The sequence below is a fragment of the Carassius carassius genome, chromosome 19 (assembly GCF_963082965.1).
Source record: "Carassius carassius chromosome 19, fCarCar2.1, whole genome shotgun sequence".
NCBI classification, from domain to species: Eukaryota; Metazoa; Chordata; class Actinopteri; order Cypriniformes; family Cyprinidae; genus Carassius; species Carassius carassius.
Genome location: NC_081773.1, coordinates 14,079,175 through 14,106,784, shown reverse-complemented (window position 1 = coordinate 14,106,784; position 27,610 = coordinate 14,079,175). Strand labels below are relative to the sequence as shown.

Below are 27,610 nucleotides of genomic sequence, written 5' to 3'. Positions count from 1 at the left end.
CAAATTTGGACTCGTCTGACCATAAAACACTATTCCACTTTGAAATAGTCCATTTTAAATGAGCCTTGGCCCACAGGACACGACGGCGCTTCTGGACCATGTTCACATATGGCTTCCTTTTTGCATGATAGAGCTTTAGTTGGCATCTGCTGATAGCACGGCGGATTGTGTTTACCGACAGTGGTTTCTGAAAGTATTCCTGGGCCCATTTAGTAATGTCATTGACACAATCATGCCGATGAGTGATGCAGTGTCGTCTGAGAGCCCGAAGACCACGGGCATCCAATAAAGGTCTCCGGCCTTGTCCCTTACGCACAGAGATTTCTCCAGTTTCTCTGAATCTTTTGATGATGTTATGCACTGTAGATGATGAGATTTGCAAAGCCTTTGCAATTTGAAGTTGAGGAACATTGTTTTTAAAGTTTTCCACAATTTTTTTACGCAGTCTTTCACAGATTGGAGAGCATCTGCCCATCTTTACTTCTGAGAGACTCTGCTTCTCTAAGACAAAGCTTTTATAGCTAATCATGTTACAGACCTGATATCAATTAACTTAATTAATCACTAGATGTTCTCCCAGCTGAATCTTTTCAAAACTGCTTGCTTTTTTAGCCATTTGTTGCCCCCGTGCCAACTTTTTTGAGACCTGTAGCAGGCATTAAATTTTAAATGAGCTAATTAAGTGGATAAAAGTGTAAAATTTCTCAGTTTAAACATTTGCTACGTTATCTATGTTCTATTGTGAATAAAATATTGGCTCATGTGATTTGAAATTCCTTTAGTTTTCATTTTATTAAAATTAAAAAAATGTCCCAACTTTTCCGGAATTCGGGTTGTATAAAAGGAAGAAGTATACATAATAATGTGAGATTGATATTGGACATGCTGGACTATCGGTCTATTCTGGAATCGAAAAGCTTGATTTTATTTATAGATTATTCCAAAGCTTTTGATTCTATAGAACATGATTTTTTTATTTTCTACTTTAGAAAATTTTGGATTCGACAAAACATTTTGTTCAGTGATCAAAATGTTCTATACTGATATTTAGAGTTATGTCTCCTTAAACCCAGGGCTAACACCTAGAATAAATATAACTTGCGGAATAAGATGTCCAATTAGTCCCAAGTTGTTCATTTTATGTACACAGCTACTAGCATATCTGATCAAATTTTCAGGGTATACATTTCTTTGATTACAAAAACTCGTGGCTACGAGAAAAACATGTCGTTCCCTCAACATAACAAGTCGTGGCCACTAGAAATGGATGTTGTTCCCTCAACATAGCATCTCAAGGCCACGACATAAGGATGTCGTTACCTCGACAAAATGATCTTGTGGCCACGACATAATATGATGTTCCCACAAGTTAATATGACCTTCCCACAAATTAATATCTCATGGCCATGACATATTATCACGAGATATTATTTCGTGGCCACGACAAAACTAAGTAAACCGAACAAGTCACCTTACGGGCACCGTATAAATTATCTGAGTTTCATAAACAAGTTTTGCATCATTGGAAGATGGTATTTACCCATTACTTTACCCCTCACTGTGCCACCTTGTGGAATAATAGAGTAATTGTATCAAGCAAAAAGTCTTTGTTGAACCAGCTTTGGTTTGACCAAGGCATTATCTTTGTTCATGAGATTTTAGATATAAACGATGAAATCTTACAGTTAAAAGATTGAAAAAACAAATTTAATAATATTCAATGTTCTCTTAAAGAATATAAGAAAATCTGTAAATCTATCCCAGTGAATTTGATACAGCTGATAAAAAACATTGGAAATTTATAAAATGTCCAATTGCACCCAAAGTAAAATAAATGCAATTTAAAATTCTTAACAACTACTATCCATCTGCGGAGACACTGAGGGTAGATTTGGTTTTGAAGTTGACCCTTGCTACTTTTGTCATGAAAACCCAGAACGAACAGAGCATTTATTCTTCCTTTGCTCAGTTAGTAGGATGTTCTGGCAAGATGTCCATAGCTGGTTAAATAATAAAATTAGTTAACTTGAACAATTTACAAAAGAAGATATTCTTATTTATAATTCTAATCAGATGAGGGATCTTTCACTTTTGATTAACATTATCATCATTATGGGTAAATACCACATTCACAAAAATAAATGGAAAAAACAACTGCCAAATGTAAACTGTTTTAAAAATTAATTTTGTATGTTATTATCCTCCTTGAACCTTGTAAAAAATTCTAAACAAACTGTAAAAACTATTTGTTACGCGGCTGAAATGATTTTGATCCTGTATCACATATAATTTATTTTGAGAACAATGCCTTATTTTATTTATTAATTTTTATTAATTTAATTTTTTCATTCTCAAATCTGCACTTTGTTGATGGCTTGCCTGTTTTTCTTTTGCTGTTGTCTCCACGAGAGTTTGTAATAAACATTAATATATATATATATATATATATATATATATATATATATATATATATATATATATATATATATATATATATATATATATATATATATAAAAAACATTTTATTTCACTGATGTAATAATATTTAGGAAAGTGTTTTTGGCCGTAAAATATTTGTATAAATTATAAATCGAATTAAGACCTTCAGATTATATCGGCTTGCATTAAGATGTTAGACGTGTGTTTCATGGTGGTGTATTATAATTACAACTTACAACTTGTCAGAGGGTATTATGTCTATTTGTAAATTGATTTAAATGTTGCCAGATTGGCATCTGTATATGTAAAGACTCCCAACACATGATCCAAGTGTAGCTATAGACATGAACCATAATATTCGATTCGGTAAGTCTTAGAGGAAAGATTCATATTTCAGAAACCATCGGGCAACCAAGCCTTCTTGAACTCAATATCCAAAATGACTGCATGAATAATGCACGCATCAGTCTGTGTATCCCAAAACTGACTTCAACAAGCAAAAAGTGTCATCCTGAAAGAATTGATCTAAAAATGCTGAGGACTACAAACACATATTGCAGGTTATCCTTTGGTAGCTCATAGAGTTCATCACTGGCTTCCATCAAACATGTGCTCCCTGAGAAGAGTCGTCAGGCTCTTCTGTACCCCTTTAACAGTCTGGAGGAGCACCTGTCCTCACAGGTCAGTTAGAAAGAATTCAAGATCTTTTATCCCAGCTTGGAGGAACTCCATCAGGCAGAGACACTGTACTGTGCGGTCCGGTTAGACAATGTACCTCTTCTTAAACAGCCAGAGGTAAGATAAGTTTGTCTTTAACAGTCATCATTTGATTAAATGATACAGTGGGCTCTAAATTTACCTGAAATTAAAAAAGTGGGAGAGGAAGAAATATGATTTCAGTTTACATCTGGTTTGTATTGTTATTTTAGCATCGTAATTCATTTAGATTGCATTCATATATTAATTACATTTATAATATTTATTTTAAATAATTTGAGAGATCCTCTGTTGGACCTCTGGTTGAGAACCACTGCACTAGACATTTTAAAGTGTGTCTCAAGTTTGCGTTGAGTGCTTGTTTGTATTGCAGGTGTGTTTTATTGGCAGAAGTAATGTGGGGAAATCTTCTCTCATCCATGCCTTGTTCTCTCTTGCGCCGGAGGTAGATGTGCGGGACTCTAAAACTCCAGTGAGTCTGTATTTCATGGATGTTCTCTGCCGTTCAGTCCTCCATGGTCAGAAATGATTTACTCTCAGCCTTCATTTTCACACAGGGTCACACCAATTCTATGATTTCCTCATGTATGTGTCTGGTGATAACGTTCTTGCTGATGGAAGTGAGGTGCAGGTCTGCAGAAGGAAGATTTAGTTGCTGTGGAGATGTGTGAGGAGTTCAATTCACCTTAGGTGGTGAGTTTGTCTCTTATGTTCTTACTGTGACTATTCAGCAGAGGTCGATAGAGTACTATATGCTGTTATCAACATCTCTGTCTAGATCAGTGGTTTGCAACCAGAAGGCCTCAGACAAAAGGCATCAAAATAAACTAAAACACCTAACTTGGGATTTTCTTCTTTTTTTTAATTCACCTCCTCAACAGTTCTTGTTTCATTAAAGAACCAGGGTTAACACTGTGTAGAAAAACCTGGATTTTTGAGGTAGTCTGCTGTAAAAGTGTGATTAGACATAGATTAGACATAGAATAGTATTTCCATGTTATTTAATGAAATCTTATGACTTTGTGAATTTGAATTTTTACAATTTTACATTTAGTTTAAGATAGTTAATTTTTTTATTATTTGTAGCAAATAACAGCAAAAAAAACTACAAAATAAAAAAAAAACAACAAGCTTGATCCAAAACACATTGATGAGTGATTTGAATTCCATTCAAAGTCGGATTTTTTGAAATACAAAAATTCACTGTGTACTTTTGACAGTGAGCGCAAGAGAAAGTATCTTGACAATGTGTTTCGAGTCCTCTGGTTTTAATATGGCCACAGATGTAGTCACTGACTGAAAAAAAAAAAATAATAATTTCTTGTAAAATACCTATGAGGAGAGTCCATGATGGAGTTTTAAAGAAACCAGAATTTATTACAGTGTGAACAAAACCAAAATTACTTTTTCATTTCAAAGGTTTAACCCTTTCTGAGTTTCCACATGAGTTTATTGTCTCTTCATTGGAAACAATGTATTTGATAGATAGATAGATAGATAGATAGATAGATAGATAGATAGATAGATAGATAGATAGATAGATAGATAGATAGATAGATAGATAGATAGATAGATAGATAGATAGTGCTGCTTGAAAGTTTGTGAACCCTTTAGAATTTTCTATATTTCTTCATAAATGTGAAAATTAGATTTTCACACAAATCTTGAAAGTAGAAAAAGAAAATCCAATCAAACAAAGGAGACAAAATTATATACTCTGTCATTTATTTATTGAGAAAAATTATGTGAATATTTGTTTCAGTATCTGGTGTGACCCCCTTTTGCATCAGTAACGTTACTTGTAACTGCTGATCAGTCTTGCACACTTTGTAGGAATTTTAGCCCATTCTTCAGTACAGAACCACTTCAGCTCTGTGATGTTGGTGCTTGCTTCAGGTCCTTCCACAACATTTCAGTTGGATTTGGTTTGGAATTTGACTTCACTTTAAAGTTAAACATTAACTTTGTTCTTCTTTAACTATTTTTTGGTAGAACCACTTGTGTGCTCGGGGTCGTTGTCTTGCTGCATGACCCACTTTCTCTTGAGATTCAGTTCTCGGACAGATGCCCTGACATTTTCCTTCTGAATTTACTGGTATAATTCCAAATTCATTGCTCCATCAGTGATGGCAAGCTGTCCTGGACTAGATGCAGCAAAACAGGCCCAAGCCATGATACTGTACCAGCACCACCATGTTTCACAGATGAGATAAGGTTCTTATGTTGGAATGCAGTCTTTTCTTTCTCCAAACATAACGCTGCTCATACTGTATAATCCAAAATTTTCTATTTTGGTCTCATCCATCCACAAAACATTTCTCCAGTATTCCTCTGGCTTGTCCACTTGATCTTTAACAAACTGCAGATGGGCAGCAATGTCTTTTTGGAGAGCATTGGCTTTCTTCTTGCGACTCTGCCATGGAAACACCATGGTTGTTCAGTGTTCTCCTGACGATGGGCTCATAAACATTAACCTTTAATTAACCTTTAGTTGCTTAGAAGTTAACCTGCAGTCTTTTGAAACCTAGTGTACTTTTACATGTCCTGCTTTTAGAGTGTTCTTTGTTGGTCAGTCACTCCTGGTGAGGGTAACAGTGGTCTTGAATTTCCTCCATTTGTACACACTCCGTCTTAACTTGGATTGGTGGAGTCCAACCTCTTTAGAGATGACTTTGTAACCTTTTCTAGCCCGATGAACAACAGCAACTCTTTTCTGAGGTCCTCTGAGATCTCATTTGTTAATACCATGATAACACTTCTACAACATGAATCATGATCAGACTTCAGACAGATCTCTGCACTGATACCCTCATCTCACTGATTAAAAACACCTCTGAACAGATGGACTCTAATTTCACCTTCAAATTAACAGCTAAGAGATTCACATACTTTTGCCGCTCACAGATGTAATATTGGATCCCTGAATAAATAAATGACAAAGTATATATTTATATCTCATTTGTTTGATTGGGTTCTCTTTGTTAACTTTCAGCACTTGCATTAAAATCTGATGATTTTTTTTTTTTGGATTATATTTATGCAGAAATATAGACAATTCTAAAGGGTTTACAAACAAGCAAGCAGCACTGTATATATACATATATATTGATTACACTACAAAGCCAAAAGTACTTGTTTCAAAGATTTCTCCCTCTTTGTGTTCCCAAATGAGTTTATTGTCTCTTATAACCTTTGTTTTCTCTCTGTCATGTTTTAGCTGGTGGTAACTAAAATAGACAGAACCCAACAGGTTACTTTGTTGGCTCTTGCTCTACAGCTTCAGGACTTTATTAAAGATCAAACCAGCACGCATTTCCCACAGCCATTTCTAGTAAGGTGAGATGTGCAGACACACACTCTCTTTTGTAATAAGATTAAGAAATTTTTACTGAGTAATAGCTGCTTAAAATGACACTGCCATGGGTGTCTGCATTTCGGCTACATCAGCCATTTCACGGATTGTTACAAAATTACGGCATCATTGGAATGTAATAAGATATTTCACATGCCATATTTCTGATGTGCATATGAGCGGTGATGAGTTTATAATGCACACTCATCCTTCGTCACTTCTTTAAGTTTTATGTGAGTGTGCAGCTGAGGTACTCTTGATCACCAGCAATAAGATAAATCCTGTTATACAGATATATCAGTGCATCTGGCCTGGCATTTTATAAAAACGAGGAAGGTTCTCTCTTTTAATGTGATCAGATGGTTATCAGCTTGCTGATAAGATAAGGTTAGGAGTTCTGGAAACAGTTGCATTTGCTTTGTGTGTCAATACAGGAAGTCACTTTTTTACAGATAAGGTGATAAGTAGCATACATTATAACATATAGAGACATAACTTGTTTTCTCTCTCTCTCCTTCTTTTGACTTGCAGTTCAGTCCAGTTCTCTGGGATGTATCGGCTCAGGTGTTTTGTAGCACATTTAACAGGCAATCTACAGTTACACAGTTAAACAGTTCTACAGCTAAACAGTTGTGATTACCTTAATCCCAGTGAATGGGTAAAACCCAGTGAACGGATAACAAAAAGACTTCTTGAATTTGATCTCTCCCTTGTTTTTGTAAACCTGGTGTGCTATGGTCTTTGTTACACCCTTTTCGGACATTACTCTTCCTAAATTAATTGTGGAAAGGGGGGGGGGGGTTGTCAACATTTTTATTGCATATTACAAGGTCATTATCATTGATTAAAGCATATCACAGCTAGTTTTTTAGTTGCTGCTTAGACACTAAAATCCATTCAATTTGCCAAGTATTCTACATACATATTCAGGAACTCTTTATTATTATTATTATTATTATTATTATTATTATTTCTTTTCAAATAATGGGATTTTGATAATTTTTTTACCTTTAGAAATCAAAGTTCAAAATGTTTAGAATTTTCATTAATCTCTTATTGTAATAACTGCTGGTATTTAGCCCCACAAAACCCCCCCAAAGGCTTTTGTGGGGTTGAATACCAAGCAAACCTCTTTTTAAAACCTCTTTTTACAATTGGGAAATAGAATTAAGCAATTAAAAGGGACCTTCAGCTGAAAGAGCCTTAAACAAGCTAATGTTTTTATGTTTTTATTTTTTTACATACCCTGTTAGAGCAGTATGTACCAATTCCATCAATGTACTTTGCACCTAAGTGTCCTTACAGATGTTATACTGTTTATGTAGTTATATAAGAGCCTCAAACTGTTTTTTTATTTATTTTTATTTAACTTTGTGACCAAAGGTATATGTGTGTGTGCATTTTTGTATTGAAAGAAAAGTGAGGTGAGGTAACATGCATTCCTATCGTCTCCTATATCTATAAAGGGGCCTTTAAAAAGAATCATACAGTTTATGACTTTTTTTTTTGTCCATATGACGCACATACAGTTTTGGGTCAGGTAGGCATCATGTCTTCTCCACTCAGACACAGCGGGTGTGGTGATGGTACAGGGCCATACCTGGAGAAAAACAATAAAATTTAAGTGCCACAGTGTTATAAAATGGCAGGAGGGTGCAATTGCATTTATTGTGTCTAAACCTAACCTCAGCAATTGCATTCTTTTTTTTTCACCCACTCTCTTTCATTTATGTGTTGACATTTGGACACTGACCCCATAAAACATTTGCAGCAAGTTAATTATTTTTCGACATTTTTTTCTCTGAATTTTATAGACCCCAGACATATATTAAATCTCTCAGAGACAGGTAAAAGTTCACTTTTTGTGCAGGAAAGAGGGAACTGAAGGGGAAAAGAAGGTGTTTCAGAAAATGTATAGAAATAATCTGGAATCTTAGCTCATTTTCTCAAAGAAGAAACCTTTCGATTGGAATCTACACCATCTTCCCTACAGGATCCTACTTTTATATCATCACCACTTCATTCAAAATCACTTTTGTCGACATGTGCGAGCAACCAGAGCCCGTCTGCCCCATAAATGCCACCATCTGCACGGGCACGTCCTGTCTGGTGCCCTATGATCCGTTCAATGACATCCTCAACGTGGTGATGAGCACCACGCTTACCATCATGCTGGCTTTGGTCATGTTTTCAATGGGTTGCACTGTTGAAGCAAGAAAGCTCTGGAAGCACATCCGCAGGCCATGGGGCATTATCATTGGTTTCCTGTGCCAGTTTGGCATCATGCCTTTCACAGCCTTTGCGCTTTCATTGATTTTTAACGTGCTTCCAATCCAGGCTATAGTTATCATAGTCATGGGCTGTTGCCCTGGAGGTTCCAGCTCCAATGTGTTCTGCTACTGGCTTGATGGAGACATGGACCTAAGGTAAGACTATCAATCTGTTCACTTTTTGATATCATTATGTTGCTTGTAACACTGAAGGCTTTCAGGATTTTGTAAACACCAGCTCTTTGGTTTTAAATGAATTTAAAAGTGTCATTTGTAGATTTACTTAGTAGTTTGCATAAAATGTCTACTAGGCTGAACTAGATTGTTTGATATTTTATCTGCTTAGTAAATTATATTTTTAGATGGAACTTGTTTCTAAAATTATGTAGAATTTAAAAATAATTTTCAGTTTCTTTATTATGTAATATTTTATTGTTTACTATTTTAGTATAATAGTATGTATAATAATACAGAAGCTGTGATTTATAGTATATCTGAGAAAGTTTTAAAATACTTTTTTGTCCTTTTGCATAACTAGACCCAATTTATTTCAACAGCACTTGCAAATTGATTAGATTTATCTTAATCCATTGATGCATTTTTATAAAGACAGAATGAGAATTTTTAGAGCACAACTAAATGCTGATTTCTGCCGCCTATAGCATCAGCATGACAGCATGTTCTTCAATTCTGGCTCTGGGAATGATGCCTCTTTGTCTGTTCATCTACACCACAGTCTGGACTTCAGGCGATGCTATCCAGATCCCTTACGACAGCATCGGTAAACCAGCCTCAAATGACCTCTGGTCTCAAGATATTCTGTCTTATGTATTTGTTAAGTCTTAAATGTTGCTGATGATTTTTACAGGAATCACACTAGTGTCTTTACTTGTGCCTGTCTGTATTGGGATGTACACGAAACACAGGTGGCCCAAAGCAGCCAAAAAGATCCTCAAGGTAAGTTTTAGTTTTTTGTGTTTAATATTGTAAACTCTTATGCATTCAATGTAGCTTCACTTGTGCTTTGTTTTGTATGTATAGGTGGGATCTGTGGTAGGAATCCTCTTAATCATCATCATTGCAGTCATAGGTGGTGTTTTGTATCAGTCCTCATGGACTATTGCTCCTTCACTTTGGATCATCGGTACCATTTATCCAGTTATTGGCTTTGGTCTGGGCTTTCTCCTGGCACGCTTTGTGGGACAACCTTGGAACAGGTAAAAATCTGTCAATTTTGTCATCCCACAAGGCATTAGATGGTTTGTTGGAACAGTTAGGGCAAATGCTGTAAGGGATCTATAAATCTGGCAAAAAGTCTATAGAAGAACACTTTGTGATGGTTTATTTCTCATGAATGTGTTGCAGGTGCCGCACCATCGCTTTAGAAACAGGCATGCAGAACTCCCAGCTGGCCAGTACTATTACCCAGCTGTCCTTCAGTCCTGCGGAGCTTGAGCTCATGTTCGCTTTCCCCTTAATCTACAGTATCTTCCAACTGGTTGTAGCTGGGATTGCGATAGGACGTAAGAAAGAATTTCTTGTTCACTCTGCATTTACTCACCGGGAATATGATTGTTTGTTTTGGAAATCATATCATTAATTTTACTTTAAAATGTTGCTAACTCATATCATGATATCGCTTTATGTATTTGCAGTTTATCACTCAATAAAGCGCTATAGACGAGGGACATCGGCAGAGGAGGATGGGGAAGGCACACGGAGCACAGTTGAGGATCAGGATAAGCAGAATTACACCTTGGAGAATGGTGGCTTCAACTGTGATGAGAATGGCAACACTGAGAATAAGGACAAAGGTACAAAGTTGTGAGCCAAGCATTATTCTGCTAGCCTGTGTGACCAGAGCGGTCAGCACTGACCTTCTGGAGGCAGGAACTTTGAATATACTATTCAAGCTCAACCAGAGTATATGGATAAACTCAACCCGTCAAGACAAGTGAATGCACTTTCCCACATTATATACAAATATTTAAACATGTTTTTTACGATGAGTATGCTGACAGGTTTACTAACGCAACGCTGTATTTTGTCTGTGTATTATGTGTTATGTTTTGTCTTTGGTCTGCAAATTTAAATTCAAATACCTTAGATTCAGCATATTTACTGAAATGTGCTGACTCCTTTCAAATGTCCTAAAAATGCTAGTAATTCTAACACCAATGTAATAAAAATGAAATATTTAATAATTTAAGAAAACATATATTACATATGTCTAGTAAGTTGAATGTAAGCTAATTTATTTAAATGTTATTTTGTATACACATAATTGTAATGGACTTCTAATGTTTTGCTTTTTAAATTGTGTATAATACAGAAAATGTATACTGAAATTGTAAACCTTTTTTTTTTATAACCATATTTGAGCAATGGTACTTTTCTACGTAAATGGGGATCAAAACAGTAGGGATTTCTTCTTTTTCTGTTACGTTCCCACTTTCTAGTCTGGGGGCAGGAAAGAAGTGTAACAAAGTTGTGGGGAGAGAGTGAGAGAACTCCCCCGTCCCTGGTCAAGCACAAATTATTTCAAATTAAACTTTAAATTACATTGTTTACAAGCTCTCAAAACTGTCAGACTGGCATTTCATGCAGTGCGTTTCACTTTTATATTTTGTTGGTTATATTTATATGCAAAACACCATAAATAAAAAAATTAATATTCAAAAAGTGTTGTCATATCTTGATCCTAGCATTTTTAAAATGTCATGATTTTTTTTTTTTACTACACCAGAAGCAGATTATGTTGGGCATGTGTTATACCCTGCATAAGGAGAATTCTTATTAGATTGCTCTTAAATCAGCTTATTTAAGGTTTCATTAACCTTCGTCCAATAAATATTACAAATTTTTGGAATTTTATCAAATTATGTTGAATAATAATCAGCTCAGAATGGCTAAATGTTCTTTCAGAACTTTAACCTAAAAGATAATTGTCATCATTTGCTCACACTCATGTTCTTCCAAAATAGTATGACTTTTGTACTTCTGTGGAACACAAAAGAAGATATTTTGATGAAGAATGTTGATAACTAGTTTGTTGCCTATTGATTTCCATTGTGACATTTTCTAAAATATATTTTAATATCCATATAAGACAAGACATTGAATAAAAAATGATGACTCAATTTTCCTTTAAGCCCTCATACATTAAGTGTTAATACAACAGAGAAATAAGGCAAGAGACTAAACAGAAACCTAAGAGTCTACTCTGAGAGTTAGTAGATATGTAGATGCAAACGTTGACTATCAAAATAAAGTGTAACCGAACATTTGTGTTTATATGTAGTAAAACTGAAATTAGAGTGATTTTCAAACTATTCACAAACTTCCTTTAGACTTGTTTTATTCTTTCAGTTTATTTATTTGGATTTTCACATTCCATGCAGTAGTTCATTGTAAATAATCTGTCATTGCATTTGTCAATCCAAAATTTAAAAACTTTTTCTATAAAATTAAAATTGTTCAGAAAACGTCACATACAATATACACCATTTTATTTAACTGTATCTTTTATTACAGTGAGGTGGTCAATTTTTGCGCCCAGATTTGTCAAAAAAATAAAACAATCATGCATTCAACCAAGGCTATGAACCACTTAAAATCCTAACGATGCAAAAATATCATCAATATCATCATTTGGCACATTAGGTTTCTGCAAGGCAGTCTGTGAGTCCATTTTTTCCTCAGCTCCAGGTACCTTATTGTGTCCTGATACCTCTTCTTTTGAAGACTGTTGCAGTGGCCTGGGTTTCAATGAAACAAACAAGTTTTTAACTGGTCTAGAACACTTCCTGGACAACGCAAATCTGCGTCTGGCAGTTCTGTAGCGTGCCATGAAGCTTCCATGGTGCCTCCAAGTTCTCCAAAGTGCAATGAAGGAACTGGAAAGTTTTTTTGGCAAAGTGTTTTGAAGCAGCAATGCCTTTTGAACTTTTAACTTAAACCTCTTCAATCTCTTCTCCACCCTGAGTTTAAAAACATATATATGATTAGATATGATATACACTGTAATATACAGTGTATAATTGATATTGAAATAATTGATATTTTTAAGAATGACTAAGAAACACAAATTTAATTTAAGAGTATTTTTTGTACCTGACACCTTCAGCTTCCAGACTTTCCATTCTCAGACATCTCAGGTGCAAGAAGGCCAGGTGCTTACGCTCTTGGTTGAATTTACAGCTCCGGCACCAGTGCATCATTTCCTTCAGATGGGCAGCCATATTTCTGAAAGAAGACACCTTCTTCAGTGACTTCAAGAACTTCCTCTTTTGAAAGACTGCAGCTTGACTTGAGATGTCCATTTTCATCTCTGTCTCCAGAGACATCTTTGGGAAGAATGTATCCAAATTAACCAGTGATTGCATTTCTATAATAATGTCAGCATATTATCTTTTCTCAAAAATGTACTTCAGTTTGATTTGTATAGAAGCCCATTTTCGCCACAAAAGAAAAAAAGAAACATGCTTTTTTTAAGTCAATAAATATGAGATGTAAAGTCAAAATTATGACTTTAAAATAGGAAATCTCATAATTATGACTTATGTAAATTTTGGCTTTTAAAGTACAAATTACGTAAAAAAATCAGTTAACAAATCAAAATGTCATACTAAATTGAAATTATGAGTCAATGAGATAAAAAAAAAAAATCTACATTTTGACATTGTATATCGTAATTTTAATTTATCTCATATGTCATACTTTCAACTTTTTATGCCATAATTCATACTTTTAAGGATTTAAGTTACCAAAGTGTGTGTGTGTCTGTGTGTGTTTCCTTAAGTGGTGTAAATGGGCTTCCAGAGATCTCAGAAATGGTAACACCCAGAACTAGTCAATGACATCATACAAATCAAGTTTAAATACCTGTTTGGTGGATTTACAAGATTGTTGAAGCACAGCCTTCATGTTCAGTCCACAGGATGAGATATCTGGAGAATTACAAGCAAATATGATTATATAACATTTATGTATAATTTATGCATATAAAAGCAAAGCAGTATAAATTACACAAGAACATAACTGGTAAAAAAAATATATATAATAATAATAACCTGGCCGTCGCTGTAAAACTGCTGCCCCCAGGTCCAGACTAGAACCTTCATCATAACCAGCAGCTATTATTGGCATCATCTTGCTCTCCTCTTCTCCATTACCCTCTTTATGCCCTTTACCCTCAAACAACCTGGAAAGGAGAGAGAAGCTGGACTTCTGTTTCCCTTTTTTGGCCCTTAAAGTGTCTTTGGTGCATTCTTCCAACAGTAGATCTGGGTATGAGAGGCAGAGGAAGTCTTTCAGCTCCCCAGGAAGGGTGAAGTCAGTCAGGTAAGCCATGGGCTGAGACTGAGACACCTTCTGGAGGAATTGAGTGGTTCTTTTGTACATGGGGATGAGGGCTCTCAGAATACCTCTGAAGAACACCCTAAAAAAATGATAAAATGTGACAGAAATATTATATATATATATATATATATATATATATATATATATATATATATATATATATATCTTAACCAATTTCAGAATTATATTTGTTGTACATTAATCAATTTTGTTTTGAAAGCCATCCATAAACAAGCCAGTAAATGTTATATATTGGTATATTTAAAACAATTAAACAATTTGATATTTAAAACAATTATTACTGCTAATTCTTTTTAATTATTATTATTATAATAAACACACATTAACTTAATGGAGACATTGCATTGACATCTATTGTTTTTTTATATATAGCTAGTTATAAATACTATTACCAAACCCTAACAGTGCATTCACATTAGAGGAGATTTTCTGGGTAAAAAAGGTCCAATGTCTATGGTTAATAATGCTGCTCTATCCCTACAGCTTCCCAACTTAGCAGGTTTAGGAAATAACTATGTTAATTCAGCAATGATATGTTAAATCATACTGGGACACAGACTCACCAGAGACGACTAAGCATGCTGGTTATCACCACATTCAGCACAACGAACTCGCTTAGCAGCAGGTGCCGCCGTGTCAGCCTAACTGGGGTGTGAAGGATCATTACCATGCACAGTTAATCTATTATAAGAATTTTCGAACAAAAAAAAGTGGTTGTGAAGGTGAACATTTAGGATACGTGAAAGCTTGGGTGGAGCGCTCCAGTGTTCGGGCTAAAAGACTGGAGGCTCCTAGTAGTTTGAGACAGAGCCATTCCAACATGGGCTGACTGGGAACGTCACACTCCCCAACCTCTGCTCCAGCGTCCCTACACAGAGAAACACACATTCTCAAAACCATGATATGGAAAAAAATTTATAATTTGTTTAACCTACACCTTACCTCTGAAATTTGTCTGGACACAATTCCTTCAGATCCTCCACAGCTGCTTGCAACTTCATCTCTTTCAAGCGGTTTATGCATTGTTCAACCTGAAAATTATGTAAATATGAGATCATACATAGCAAATAAATTAAGGATTTTTATCACGGCCTTGACATAATTACACAATACTAAATATTATATGCATGCATGCGATATGTATATTGAAATACTTTGTTCCCACCTGTTTTAATGCTCTGAATGGCTTGTGTTGTCTAAAGCCGTTGTTCAAAACATAAAGAAGTTCGTAAAGAACACGGATTTCTGTCTGTAGAACTTCACTACATAACAGGGTCAAAACTTTCTCACAGTCAGTCAGCAGACTTTCAATCAAGAGATCTAGACAGAGAAACATCATTACAATGTCATGTAGCCTATGTAAGTGTACGTATATGTCTAACCATAAAGTTCAGTCGTTTTATACAGCTCGTATATATACACATAACACACAACAAACACGTACAATTACTTTAAAAACTAAAAACACTGCACTTAAGTAATAAGAAAGAAATAATGTAGACTACAATAACACCAGTAAACAAGTCAACGCTACTATCTGAAGAGATACTCCATTTATAATAGACTATCAATTAATAGTTTTATTTAGTTTTATTTGACTTGCCAGTGAAGTCAAATCCTTTATCGCTGCTAACAAATTGTATCGCTTGTCCACCGTTTTACATGAATCTAGTTAACGCTACCGGATCCACGTGCTCAGATCAGTCACAGGAAAACACACTGCGAGTATTTCTTTACATGCTTTATATGTGCTCTTTGTAGTACAGTGTGGAGTAAATATAACGCTACTGGTTAAAATATCAGAACATACCAGTTGAGTCAGTAAATGGGATTCGACTCGAAGAAACGGCACTTGGAAACGGGATACAAGTTTTATTCCAGGGTTCTTGCGCCATGTTTACAGCTGAATGCCGGGAGATAAAACCAGCCAATCATGCGCTTGTACATGTGATTACGTCACAGTTCCTAAAAGGTACACACACACACACACACACAGCATTCTTTTGCGCGGCTCAAAGTAGACCAACTTTTGCACATTTTATAAATGACTTAAAATTATATGTAAATCTCTTGGAACAAACAGAAAACAAAAAAGCACTGAAAACATGTAATGCTCTGAAATCATTGAAATGTATGTAATTTGTTTTTCTCTCTTTTCTCTGGCAGCTAATGTTAATTTTATAATGTGAATATGTAATACCTCATGTTCTTGTGCCATTGAATTAATAAAGCATTAAAATAATAATAATAATAAATAAATAAATAATAATTATTAATAATAATTAAAAAAAGAAAAAAAGCATTATTTTGCTATTGGTAATTTTTCAGTTAGGAAAAATAAGTAGTCAATTAAAAGATTTGTTCTAAACAAATTACATCATTATAGTTTCATATAACAAAAATACTTTATTGAAGCAGTTAATCCCCCCCCCCCCCTAAGTTTCAACTATTAAAACGTGGTTATAAAAATCTACACATTAAAACCAAGTTTTTTAGATGAAAAATAAACCACATATAATCAAGTCATGTCAAACGCCTTTTGCTTTTAATACAGCAGGTGGAAAAAGATTAGATATTATTTCACCTGGATTCATTTTTCACATCTCAAAAAGCTGCAATTTTACCAGGAGTGTGTATTTTTTAGAACCACTGTGTAACAATTGTGTAGCTTACAAACAAATAATGAGTCGTTTAGTTTGCAAGCAAATGTCCTCTCAATATGAATAATATGATTATACTAGTTTATTAATAAATATCCCAAACAGTACTCAATTCAAATGCAATTTTAATAATAATAATACTAGTAACTTGTTCAGATGTATATATATATACAGAACACAGTTAACATACGGTAACTATAAACAGAGGGTAAGGGGTCAACAGATCGCCATCTTCTTTCATCCAAACAGTAATAACTATATCTATCTATTTATAAAGATGCATTTCATTTGTGTTGTAGTACCCATGCAATAATCTGTGAATTGACTTCCTCCAGTACTGATTCTTCTGTTCTGCCACGTACTGTGAGTCCATGGTTTGCATCCTTTACCCAGTGAACAGCAGAACGGCTTTTCATGACATGCATAACATTTTGTAGAAGATTCTAAAAAGCAAGCAAAGAATACACTTTGTATTACATTAATATAAATATGAAAGAACCTAATAGTTTCATTGTAATCAAGAATCTTACTCTTTACCAAAAAAAAAAAAAAAGTTTATTACATATATCATTTTCTTACAGTCACTTCATTTCAAACCTGTATGACTTACTTTCTTCTTGTGTGGACTATTTCTATCTATCTATCTATCTATCTATCTATCTAGACACACACACACACACATAAGTCTCACATATATCAGAAAGAAAGTCAAGAACTTCAAGAACGACCATTACTCAGTTTAAAGCCCAAACCAATTGCAAACGTCTCATATGTGTTCACCTGTTGACACATGTTATCTGCAGTGCCAGAAACAAACAGCACAGAAGTTTGGGACAGTGCACACAGGCCATGGCTCCGCTCAACATATGTTTGTGGTTTTCCTGGTACATTCAGTGGGAATGACAAACACAGAACACCTTGGACTGCATCCTTCTCTCTGTCACACATACGTTTACACACAGCAACAGCTGTACGCGAACCCATCGAGCGACCTGGAAACAAATATGCATATACAGAAAGAGATAGAACAATGCTATTATATATATATTTTTTTTTTTGCTTTTCTTTTGTAGGAAGAACTTTGAAAAATGATTATTGTCAATATTGTTCACTAGGGGTATTATAAAAAATATATATATTAGTAGTGAGTATTTTTTTTTTATAATGGTCACCTGTTTTATCTACATCATTATCTAGATCTACATAGAGAGAGACCTACCTCCCAAGAAAAGGCTGTTTGGTGCATATCTCTCATGGGTCTTTAAGTACTCCTGATGGATAGAAAATTGCAAGGATTATGTATTTAATATTGGAATTATTATTAATTTATAATAATAATAATAATAATTACATTATATAGTTTTTGTTTTATTGCAAGGAATACAGTGGTATGCGAAAGTATGGGATCCCCTTTCAGAATCTGTGAAAATGTGAATACTTTTAACAAAATAAGAGAGATCATACAAAATGCATGTTATTTTTTTATTTAGTACTATTCTGGGTAAGATATTTTACATTAAAGAAGTGTATATATAGTCCACAAAACAAACCAAAAAATAGCTGAAATTATTAAATAACCCCCTTCAAAAGTTTGGGATCCCTTGGTTCTTAATACTGTTTGTGGTTACCTGGATTATACACAACCGTTTTTTTTTTTTCTTTTTGTGAAGGTTGTTCACGAGTCCCTTGCTTGTTCTAAACAGTCAAACTGAGCTCTGTTCTTCAGACAAATCCTCTGTGTCCTGCAGATTCTTCAGTTTTCCAGCATATTTGAACATATATGATTTCGGGAAGTCATGGCCTAGTGGTTATAGTCTTTGACTTCTTACCCTAGGGTTGTGGGTTCGAATCTCGGGCCGGCAATACCACGACTGAGGTGCCCTTGAGCAAGGCACCGAACCCCCAACTGTTCCCCGGGTGCCCCGTGTGTGCACTTTGGATGGGTTAAATGCAGAGCACGAATTCTGAGTATGGGTCACCATACTTGGCTGTGTGTCACTTCACTTCACTCACATTTTGAGATCCATCTTTTCACACTGAGGACAACTGAGGCACTCAACACAACTATTAAAAAAGGTTCAAACATTCACTAATGCTCCAGAAGGAAACCCGATGCATTAAGAGCCGGGGGGTGAAAACATTAAGTACAATTTATATTGATCTTCAAATTCAAAAAGTTTTACAAAAAAAAATCATAGATCATCCAGGTAGCCACACAAGAACCAAGCGTTCCCACACTTTTGATGGGGGTTTGTGGACTATATGTAAACATATTTTATGTAAAATATCTTACTTGGGACAGTACTAAATAAAAAAATAATAATAACATGCATTTTGTATGATCTCTCTTATATTGTTAAAATTATTCACATTTTCACAGATTCTGCAAGGGGTTTCCAAACTTTCACATATCAATGTATGTATTTAATATTAAAATATTATTTTTTCTACTACCACTACTACTAATAATAATGATACATTTTAGAATGTATTTTTATAGTTTTGTTTTATAATTAAAAACAAATACATTAATAAAATGCAGTTACAACGTAAACATTTTACTTTCATGAAGGTGCTTCTAATAATGAAAATTAGAAAATGAAGTGCTTACTACAACGGCGCTATACGCTCTGATTCTGTATAGAAGGTTCGGCGGCCTGCAGGTGAATCGCAGACACAGAATGCCTGCGCGGGCGAGAGCGTGCGCGAGGCTCTCCAGCTGTTTGGTGCGCATGTCTCCCCCCGCGCCGTGAGTCAACACCACAGCTGTGCACTGTCCCGCGCTGACGTCAGCAGGGACCGTCAACACACCGTCCAGCTCCTTCTGCTCGAACGGGATTCTCACATTCTCCTGTGATATTCATATTGAGAAGTGTTAAAAACGAAGTTCATTAGACAATGAATGAACCAACATTGTTTTGTAAACATTCCTTATATTCCACTCCGTTCACACACACAAAAAGTGTTAATAAGTTGGATATGTTCCTATAGCTTAAATACCTCTAAAAACTCCATTTAGTGATTATTAGTTGCGTGGGTGAAGCAGGGTTGAAGCAATGGAGCTCTAAAATACCCGGGTTTCTCACACGTGGACACGTGACGTGTCGATGTTCATATGATCACGTTGTTTACAGCGCCACCTGATGTAAAGGAGTGAGCAAGCGCCTCAGTTAAGATTGCTGAAAATGTTAAAACATGTCTTTATGATCAACTAAAAGCAATTTTTAAGAAATGTAAGTTTGTTTGGTTTGAAATGAAACAATAGAACACTAGTTAAAACTTTAGATAGGAACAACCAGAGTATGTTGTCACTAGTTCTCAGGGTGTTTAAGTCAATTTCTAAATAAACCTCATAAAATATTTTAACTATTAGCTACTAAATAAATAAACAAATAAATAAAAGTGAAACAAATCAAACATTCCCACTGTTAATCTAATTATTCTGTTATAATTAATTATGAATAACTGATTTATTCTGTTAATTATTCTTGTATAAATTTTTGTATAGAAATGTATAGTAATTCTACATTGAAATTTATAAGCAAGCCCATCTATCAAATTTCTAAATAAATATAGACCAGACGAAAAAGAATGTAGAAACACAAAGATTTAATACAAAAAGAGAAACATTCAGTAAAGGCGTTGCAGTCACAAGACACTTGATGCACCAAGTCTGTGGTCTCGGAAACTTCTTTTTCTCTAAATCCATCTAAATTGAATGGCTGCTGTTACATAACACAACACGTGGTCTCTCACAGCTCATCTCTGACCTATGCAAAAACAAAACAAACAATTAGAAATGTTTGATCTTATCCAGAGCAAATTCATTGAGGACTAAAAGAATTCATATAAACATTTTGTCAGAGTAATCTGCTGATCAATCCATGTCATAAAAAGTGTATTGCCCTCATAAACCCAGTTTGTGTGCTTTAAATCCATCAGATACTTAATTAAATGTATTGTACAGTATGATGGTAATTTTCACCAGACTGTTATTTCTTAACAATAAATGTCTTATTCAGCTAAAAATTCAAAGCTGAACAGAAGTCTTTATAAATTGAAATCTTTGTATGGACAAAAAAAATCTTATTTGCATAATCCGAGTTTGGTTAGGATATTTTATTTTAATGGAATGTAGAAATATTGTACTATTATTATACACTGATGACTATTATTATCCTCAGTATGGCCAGTACAATCTCTGTTATTGTGTAAAATAGGTTAAATGAATACAAATGAATATATACCCATTATCAGTTAATACCAAGAACACATAAGCTACCTTTTTTCTTGCACAATAACATGGAAAAAGTTCGTCCTTTGGCTGTTCCACCAGCTCCATACCATCTCGAATTTTAGGCTCAGTGACCTGCAGTTCAGCGTACTTCTAAAAACCAAAACACAGAGCTGGATGAGTGTAGAAATTTTATTTAGCGTACAAAAATTGACTTGTAAAACTATAAAGAAATATATGACATGGTATATTACATTTATTTCAAAACATGCAAGTTCAGCTACATAATTTCACCATCTGTAATCTTTTCATCCAATCACACACCCTCTTACTTTCTTTGTCTTGGTGTAGCACTTTTATTTAAAATGTTTTATTAACTGCAACATCATCACACTAAACAAGCATCTTTATCAGCTGTACGAATCACATAACATTCAAGTAGCCGCTGTGGTCTTGACCTCCAACACTTCCACACCTCAAACACACACAGGTTTATTGCTGAGAAGTGCTTTGAGGCCAGAACTTGTGTTTAAAGATTAATGTTTCCAGTCGACAGTTATGAAAAACCATAAAGTACTGGGTTTATGAACTCAGGGGTACTTGCGCAAAGTGACTACTGTGAGCACACAGCAAACTTGGGACCAGTGTGTGTGTGAGTGTGTAATTTTTTTTCTTTTTGTTGTAATTCATCTGTAAGCATTACAAATCTGTGACACTTACAGAAATCTGTTAGATTAAATGTATCCTGTTCTTTCATAAATGTGTACTGTATGTTTGACCTCTTATATAGAAAATCTATACTATTCAAACAAATATATTAAGCTACATTTAGCTACAAACCAGTATATTTAGCTTAAAAATGTTAATAAAGCTGCCAATGACGACAAAACCTTTTTTTTTTTTTTTTAAGATTTAATTTCTAATTTTGAGGAGGTTTATCTATAGATGATGGAAAGAAAACAAAATTGCTGATTTAGAATAAAACTTTATTTTTTGTACCTAAAGTGCTTCTAGTCATATTACCACAAGACAGTAAAATTGGCCACTGAATGTGTGTGACGTGCAGATGGCAAGACGTGCGCTATTTAACCTTTGTCTTTTGAGTCCTTGAGAACAGCACATAAACTTGGATGAAGATGGAAGGTCAAGACAAGATAAGATAAATACAAATAAAAAAATAGGAACAGAGGAAATTAAAAAGAGCCGTTGTGGAAAATAAGGTATTAAAAAGGTGATGAAACAAACAATCTATAGTGTCACAGAAACAGTAACCGTTTCCACTCTTCGTTGTAGTCACTGCCACAATAGACACACCAGAGCACTGAACTTAAGAAAGAAAGAAAAATACCTGAAAGAGTTTGAAGTAGTAACAGAATATACTGTCACCCATCAGATGAGTTCGTGCAAACTGCTGACCTGCCAGAGCAATTCGCTTTGCCTATAAGATAAAAAACACAGAAAGGTGACAGGATTGTTTCTAAAGTTTACTGCTTTGGTCACATTTTTAACATCAAAATCTTCTCAACAACCGCAAACCTGTTCACCTGCGTCTCACACTACCATCACAACACTGCATGCAAACCTTCTGCTTAGGGAACAGAGAATAAAAGCTTCAGCATCTCCAATTCATGCAGATGCAAACTGTTCAGTACTAAGACTGGCTAATAAAAATGTATGTTTTTTATTGTATATTATTTTATTTTATTAATATATTAAAATGAATATAAGTTACACACTGGATTCTCCCTGGATTCTGTGATCAAACTCTAATAATCCCCACAAGATTTGAGCTTACAATCATGCGTCTGCCAAAATGCGTAAATGTTAAAGTAATGCAGAGAGTGTGAAAGACATTTTCAGAAACATTATAATACCTAACCGATATAATGCTATGTTGCGAATCTCTTTGAGAAAAGGCCAGCAAATTCAGTACTTTCGGGATATGCTAAACATCCATCCATTATGTTATATAAACTGTATCATACAGGCTATTAAATAAACTATGCATTGAAAATTTGTGTCTTTTATTAAAGGAATATTCCACTTGAGGCCTCGCCCTTACAGTGATTTTTACCAGGATCAAGGGAGGTTTAAGTTATATGCATTACAAAATAGTTTTAAATTTTAATATGCATATTTTGTGTTCATATGAGAACCGGAGATGTGCGTGTGTGAATGGGGATGACGTACCTCCTCATCATGGTCTCTAGCCCACTGGATCTTCTCCAGTAGGTCACTGAGATCAGCTTTGTAGGGGATATAGTGCACCCATGACTGGAGCTGCTTGTAAAAGTGCTCATAATAGATGGAGTCATGTTTTAACACCACACTGTCTCCTGCAAGCAGATAAGGCAGCCTGTACGCTGCTACTGTCCCATCAACATTTATCTGGTACTTATACTGTTAAAAGAGAAACATACATGTCACCTCAGGTAAAAATAAACACATAAAAATATAAAAAATATGTCAATTAATTGAATTGAGGATATATGATGTGTGTACTGAAGTAGTTCTGTGAAATCCATGCACCTTGAAAAAGTCAAAAAAAGAGACATGTTTGACGAGGGGCCCGTAAAGGCTCTCATCATGCTTGAAAAAGAAGAAGTTGGTTAAGGCGGCATCAAGCATGTCAGGGTTGGCCCGCGCCAGTTTAACCAGCTCAAGACGCTCTTTCCTGCTGTCTCGACCTCTCCAGAAGGCTTTGCTGATCTTCTGTTCCCACACTGGACCCGTGTGTCCCTGAACAGACATCATGTCCAGACTCACTCTGTCACAGAAAAAAACATCAATCGACAAATATATATCTTAATCAGTCAGAATAATAAAATTATATGTAGTACATAGATTTAAATTCATGTTGTTAGGACTTTTTCTTAACAAATGGCTGAACATTTCTATGTTTCACAAAAATTATTTTAGCACAGATATTACATCTTGTTTTCATGGACAGACATTTTACCCATTATCACAATTATATCATTTGAAAAAAATAAATAATAATTCCTAATCACAGACCACAACTCTGAGACCACTTGGACAAATGCCACCATCTCCATACCATTTTTTCCTTTTCTCACAATTTTCCTATAACTCGTTGTTTGACATTTTGCTACAATAAAGAGTTTTTAAATTAAACTTTATTTATTCTCTAGTTTACATCAGATTTTAAATCCTAGATAGAGCTCCCTAAAAATCAATAAAAAGTTTTATGTTGTTCCATAAAAAGTTTTATATGTTAACTGCATCTCCACGAGTCATAAGAGTTCCATTACCTGCCCATAGTCTCCAGCACAGATTCAGTCAGGTCATATGTCGGCATGACAATGTCTTGTGTATCATTGGACCCACACCATGAAAAGATCGGGCTGGGCTTCTCAGATGCCCGTCTCTTCTCCAGGGGCCAGTCCCCCAAATTAACAAAAAACTCAATGTCTGGAAGCTTGACCTGGTCAACAACAACAACAAGTGGACTGTTGATTGTTCAGTTATGAATTTACTCTAATAAGTTATTCAAAACAACACAAAATGTGTCAAAGTAAAGTTTGGGGCTGGTATGACTTTTAATGTATCAGAAAATTACGCTAATGTATTTCTCTTATGCTCAAAAAGGCTTCAGTTATCAGATTAAAAATACAGTAAAACAGTAATACTGTTACATATTACTACTATTTAAAATAACTGATCACATGATCATTCAGAAATCTGTTTAATATACAGATTTGGTGTTCAAGAAAATATTATTACTGAATACTATATGAAAGTCTTATTCTTTGCAATACTTACCCCCTAAAAATAGTTGAACTGAACACTAACACTCAAGTTAAATTCTCCTCTTTTGATGTAAATGCCTCCAACCGTTCTATGTTGGAGTGCCATCTAATGGTAATAAAGGTAAATGAATAAGCACATATTTGAGATGTGTTTTAATAACATTATCATTACTTCTTAACATAACTTAACTAAAAGCACCCAAAAACATTTGCACTAATACTCACTTTACGTGTCAGGGACAGAAGGAATGCATCCATGAAGATCCTGAATCCGACATGTTCTCCATGTGTTTTTATATAAACCTAGAGTAAAAAAAAAAAAGAATACAAAAGTACATGACATTGTGAGACATTTTTCAATATCTAATTGTTACCTTGTGCAGATAAAGGCTGCAGCAGAATGAAAAGAGTGGCAACTAGAGTGACAGATGTACAGACAATGTACAAAAATGTGTAGTTTATGTGTAAATCAATCAGGTTTTTGAATGAGGCATGTGTGTACCTGGTTGTTTTTAATGGTGTAGTGACACAGGCTGTGTCTCTTTCCAAAGCGCTTAAGGATCTCATGGGTATTATGGTCTGGATCCACATTGGGAAAGACAGATAAATCACTCTCTATCTGAGAGAAAGAGACCGGGCAGTGCATGTTTTTTTCCCATAATGCACCACTGGGCTCTGGGCAGTCACATGATTCGTGATACACTGCACCTGGAAAGTGAGAAATGGGTTAGTTTCAACTTCCAGACATTGTTAATCTCTATCTGATGAAGGTGGAGTTGATTATTCTCACCTCTGAGCACATATGGTGACTTTCCCACCAGCTTGTCTTTCAAGAGAATCTGAACGTGCAGATCTGTGTAACTGGCATACATGCGGTACCGGACCAAAAAGGATCCGTCGTTCCGGTCTAAAATCTGGATCCAGATTCTGGCATACGGGTCTGTTGGAGACGTAATCTTCACTTCAAATGTCTTCTCTCCAGGAGAAGTTGTGAAACTGAAGAGGAGGAAATCACAATAACAAAGGCATTATTATTTTATCCATGACAGAAAGAAAACTGATGCCTTGATTTGGACTCATGAAATGTGAACCTAAAGATGGGATGAGTAAACAAGATGCTTTTACCGCCTTGGGCGAAACTCAGAGAAAGACCTGTCCTGGGAAATTACCGGCCATTTGTTGTTAAAAATAGTTTAATTTATCACAGAACACAGTGTCTGTCAGGAGACAAACATTCAGTCATAAAAGACTGACACGATACCACTAACAGACACTAATTACACCTAATTCATCCTTTAGCAGATTTATTCAAGCAATTACACACAATTGCCAAAAGCTCTTCTTTGCATCACTTTACGGATCAGAAGGGAAGTCTTTTTTATACTGTATATTATACAGGTTCTTTAGAACTGGGTTCTCTAAGAGGTTCTTTAAGCACCAATGTAGTTTACTAAAGAAAAAATAAGACGATCTTGGTGGAACTATTGAGGTTTTACTGTTATCATTTTTGGTCTAGCTGAAACCTTTATTTAAGGCACGACACTACAGTCAAAACCATTGTTTTTCTCAGGCACTGATCCATTTTGAGTAATTTTGGTATTAATTTGACCAGAGGTAAGAAAACATTTCATTTATGTATTCAACTACATGTTTTTGTGTCTTTAGTTTCAATTACAGTACATATTTGTAAATTATATTTTCTTAGATTTGTGGTTATATATATATATATATATATATATATATATATATATATATATATATATATATATATCATGCACTAAGCCTTAAATCTGTAATATTTCAACATAATGACACTAAATCTTGAATCTGGCTTCATCCAGTGTTCAAATGTATGTTCTGGAAATGTATGCAAATGAATATTCCATTAGATAAGATATCGTTTTCATATTAAAGCATAATATGTTCATACTATTGTCTTAATGTGCTGTGATTTATCACCTGGGACCATAAGGTGATATCTAATAGTCGAAATTGTACCAGTTTCACATGTGGTGTGTTGTCGTAAATACAAATAAACGTGGAGTGCACCCTTAATCCAGGGTTTGAACCCACAACCTATATTTTCCAGCCAGATGTGTATCCACTAAGCCACAGTGCCCCATTCTGGTCTTCCAGCAAAACTCACTCACTTTCTTCCGGTGGAGTCCACTGTCTGGATGAAGAAGAACCGAGCAGGAAGCACGACGTTTGTTTCCAGTCCAGGACCCCAGATCAAAGTTTTGCTCGCGCTGGGCGCTGCCGCTGCCTTTGATCTCCGCGTCATGAAAATGATGCAAAGCATCAAGAGCAGCAAAAGTTTTCTCAACATGTTTATAGAGGATGATGACACTTTCAGTAGTGGACGCGTTCATTTATGAGCACTTCCTCAGAATAAAAATGCTCTTAAAACATTGCTTAAAAATACTAATTATACATTTCACCACATACTCACATTCACCAGCGGTTTGGTGTGCAAACTAACCCAGACACCCTCGTGAGAAAATCTCTGCAACAGACACAAGGCGCTCATGTGATTGGTCCGTGTACGTCAATGACGCAACGTACTGGAAGCTGATTGGCTGTCTAACCGTGCGTTCACACCGCCGTCGGCGAGAGCGTCAAACTGGCCGGAAGTCATTCATTTTCAATGTGAGCAAAGAGACGCTTGCTAATGCTGTTTGTAGACGGCGCTGCTTCAGTGTATTCATTGTACACAGGTGATCCGTTAAACACAATGAGCTTATAACTCGTACAAAATAAGAACATGGTATTGGAACTCATTTAA

General features: G+C 35.1%; 4 protein-coding genes across 4 annotated transcripts; 1 reads left to right on the top strand and 3 right to left on the bottom strand.

Moving 5' to 3' along the window:
* The first annotated feature begins 3,779 nt into the window (after window positions 1-3,779).
* On the top strand, window positions 3,780-11,197 carry LOC132095150 (ileal sodium/bile acid cotransporter-like). Its single transcript, XM_059499940.1, has 7 exons — window positions 3,780-3,850; window positions 8,503-8,935; window positions 9,442-9,560; window positions 9,648-9,736; window positions 9,821-9,996; window positions 10,145-10,302; window positions 10,435-11,197. Exons 2-7 carry the CDS (start codon window positions 8,553-8,555, stop codon window positions 10,605-10,607), a joined length of 1,098 nt encoding a protein of 365 aa, XP_059355923.1. The 5' UTR covers window positions 3,780-3,850; window positions 8,503-8,552; the 3' UTR covers window positions 10,608-11,197.
* Window positions 11,198-12,319: 1,122 nt separating this feature from the next.
* Window positions 12,320-16,388, bottom strand: nepro (nucleolus and neural progenitor protein). The gene is made up of 9 exons (XM_059499364.1): window positions 15,972-16,388; window positions 15,327-15,481; window positions 15,104-15,192; window positions 14,901-15,029; window positions 14,725-14,802; window positions 13,852-14,219; window positions 13,664-13,728; window positions 12,893-13,125; window positions 12,320-12,759 (listed from the first exon to the last, which is right to left on the bottom strand). The coding sequence occupies exons 1-9, from the start codon at window positions 16,054-16,056 to the stop codon at window positions 12,390-12,392; spliced, it is 1,572 nt and encodes a 523-aa protein (XP_059355347.1). The 5' UTR covers window positions 16,057-16,388; the 3' UTR covers window positions 12,320-12,389.
* A 611-nt stretch (window positions 16,389-16,999) lies between these two features.
* tex30 (testis expressed 30) lies at window positions 17,000-20,275 on the bottom strand. The gene is made up of 5 exons (XM_059499939.1): window positions 19,822-20,275; window positions 19,433-19,672; window positions 18,041-18,092; window positions 17,602-17,813; window positions 17,000-17,264 (listed from the first exon to the last, which is right to left on the bottom strand). The coding sequence occupies exons 1-5, from the start codon at window positions 19,834-19,836 to the stop codon at window positions 17,106-17,108; spliced, it is 678 nt and encodes a 225-aa protein (XP_059355922.1). The 5' UTR covers window positions 19,837-20,275; the 3' UTR covers window positions 17,000-17,105.
* Window positions 20,276-20,413: 138 nt separating this feature from the next.
* On the bottom strand, window positions 20,414-27,340 carry poglut2 (protein O-glucosyltransferase 2). Its single transcript, XM_059499938.1, has 10 exons — window positions 26,976-27,340; window positions 25,616-25,821; window positions 25,328-25,533; window positions 25,051-25,128; window positions 24,328-24,500; window positions 23,585-23,822; window positions 23,246-23,455; window positions 22,404-22,493; window positions 21,104-21,208; window positions 20,414-20,591 (listed from the first exon to the last, which is right to left on the bottom strand). Exons 1-10 carry the CDS (start codon window positions 27,152-27,154, stop codon window positions 20,574-20,576), a joined length of 1,503 nt encoding a protein of 500 aa, XP_059355921.1. The 5' UTR covers window positions 27,155-27,340; the 3' UTR covers window positions 20,414-20,573.
* Window positions 27,341-27,610: the final 270 nt, after the last annotated feature.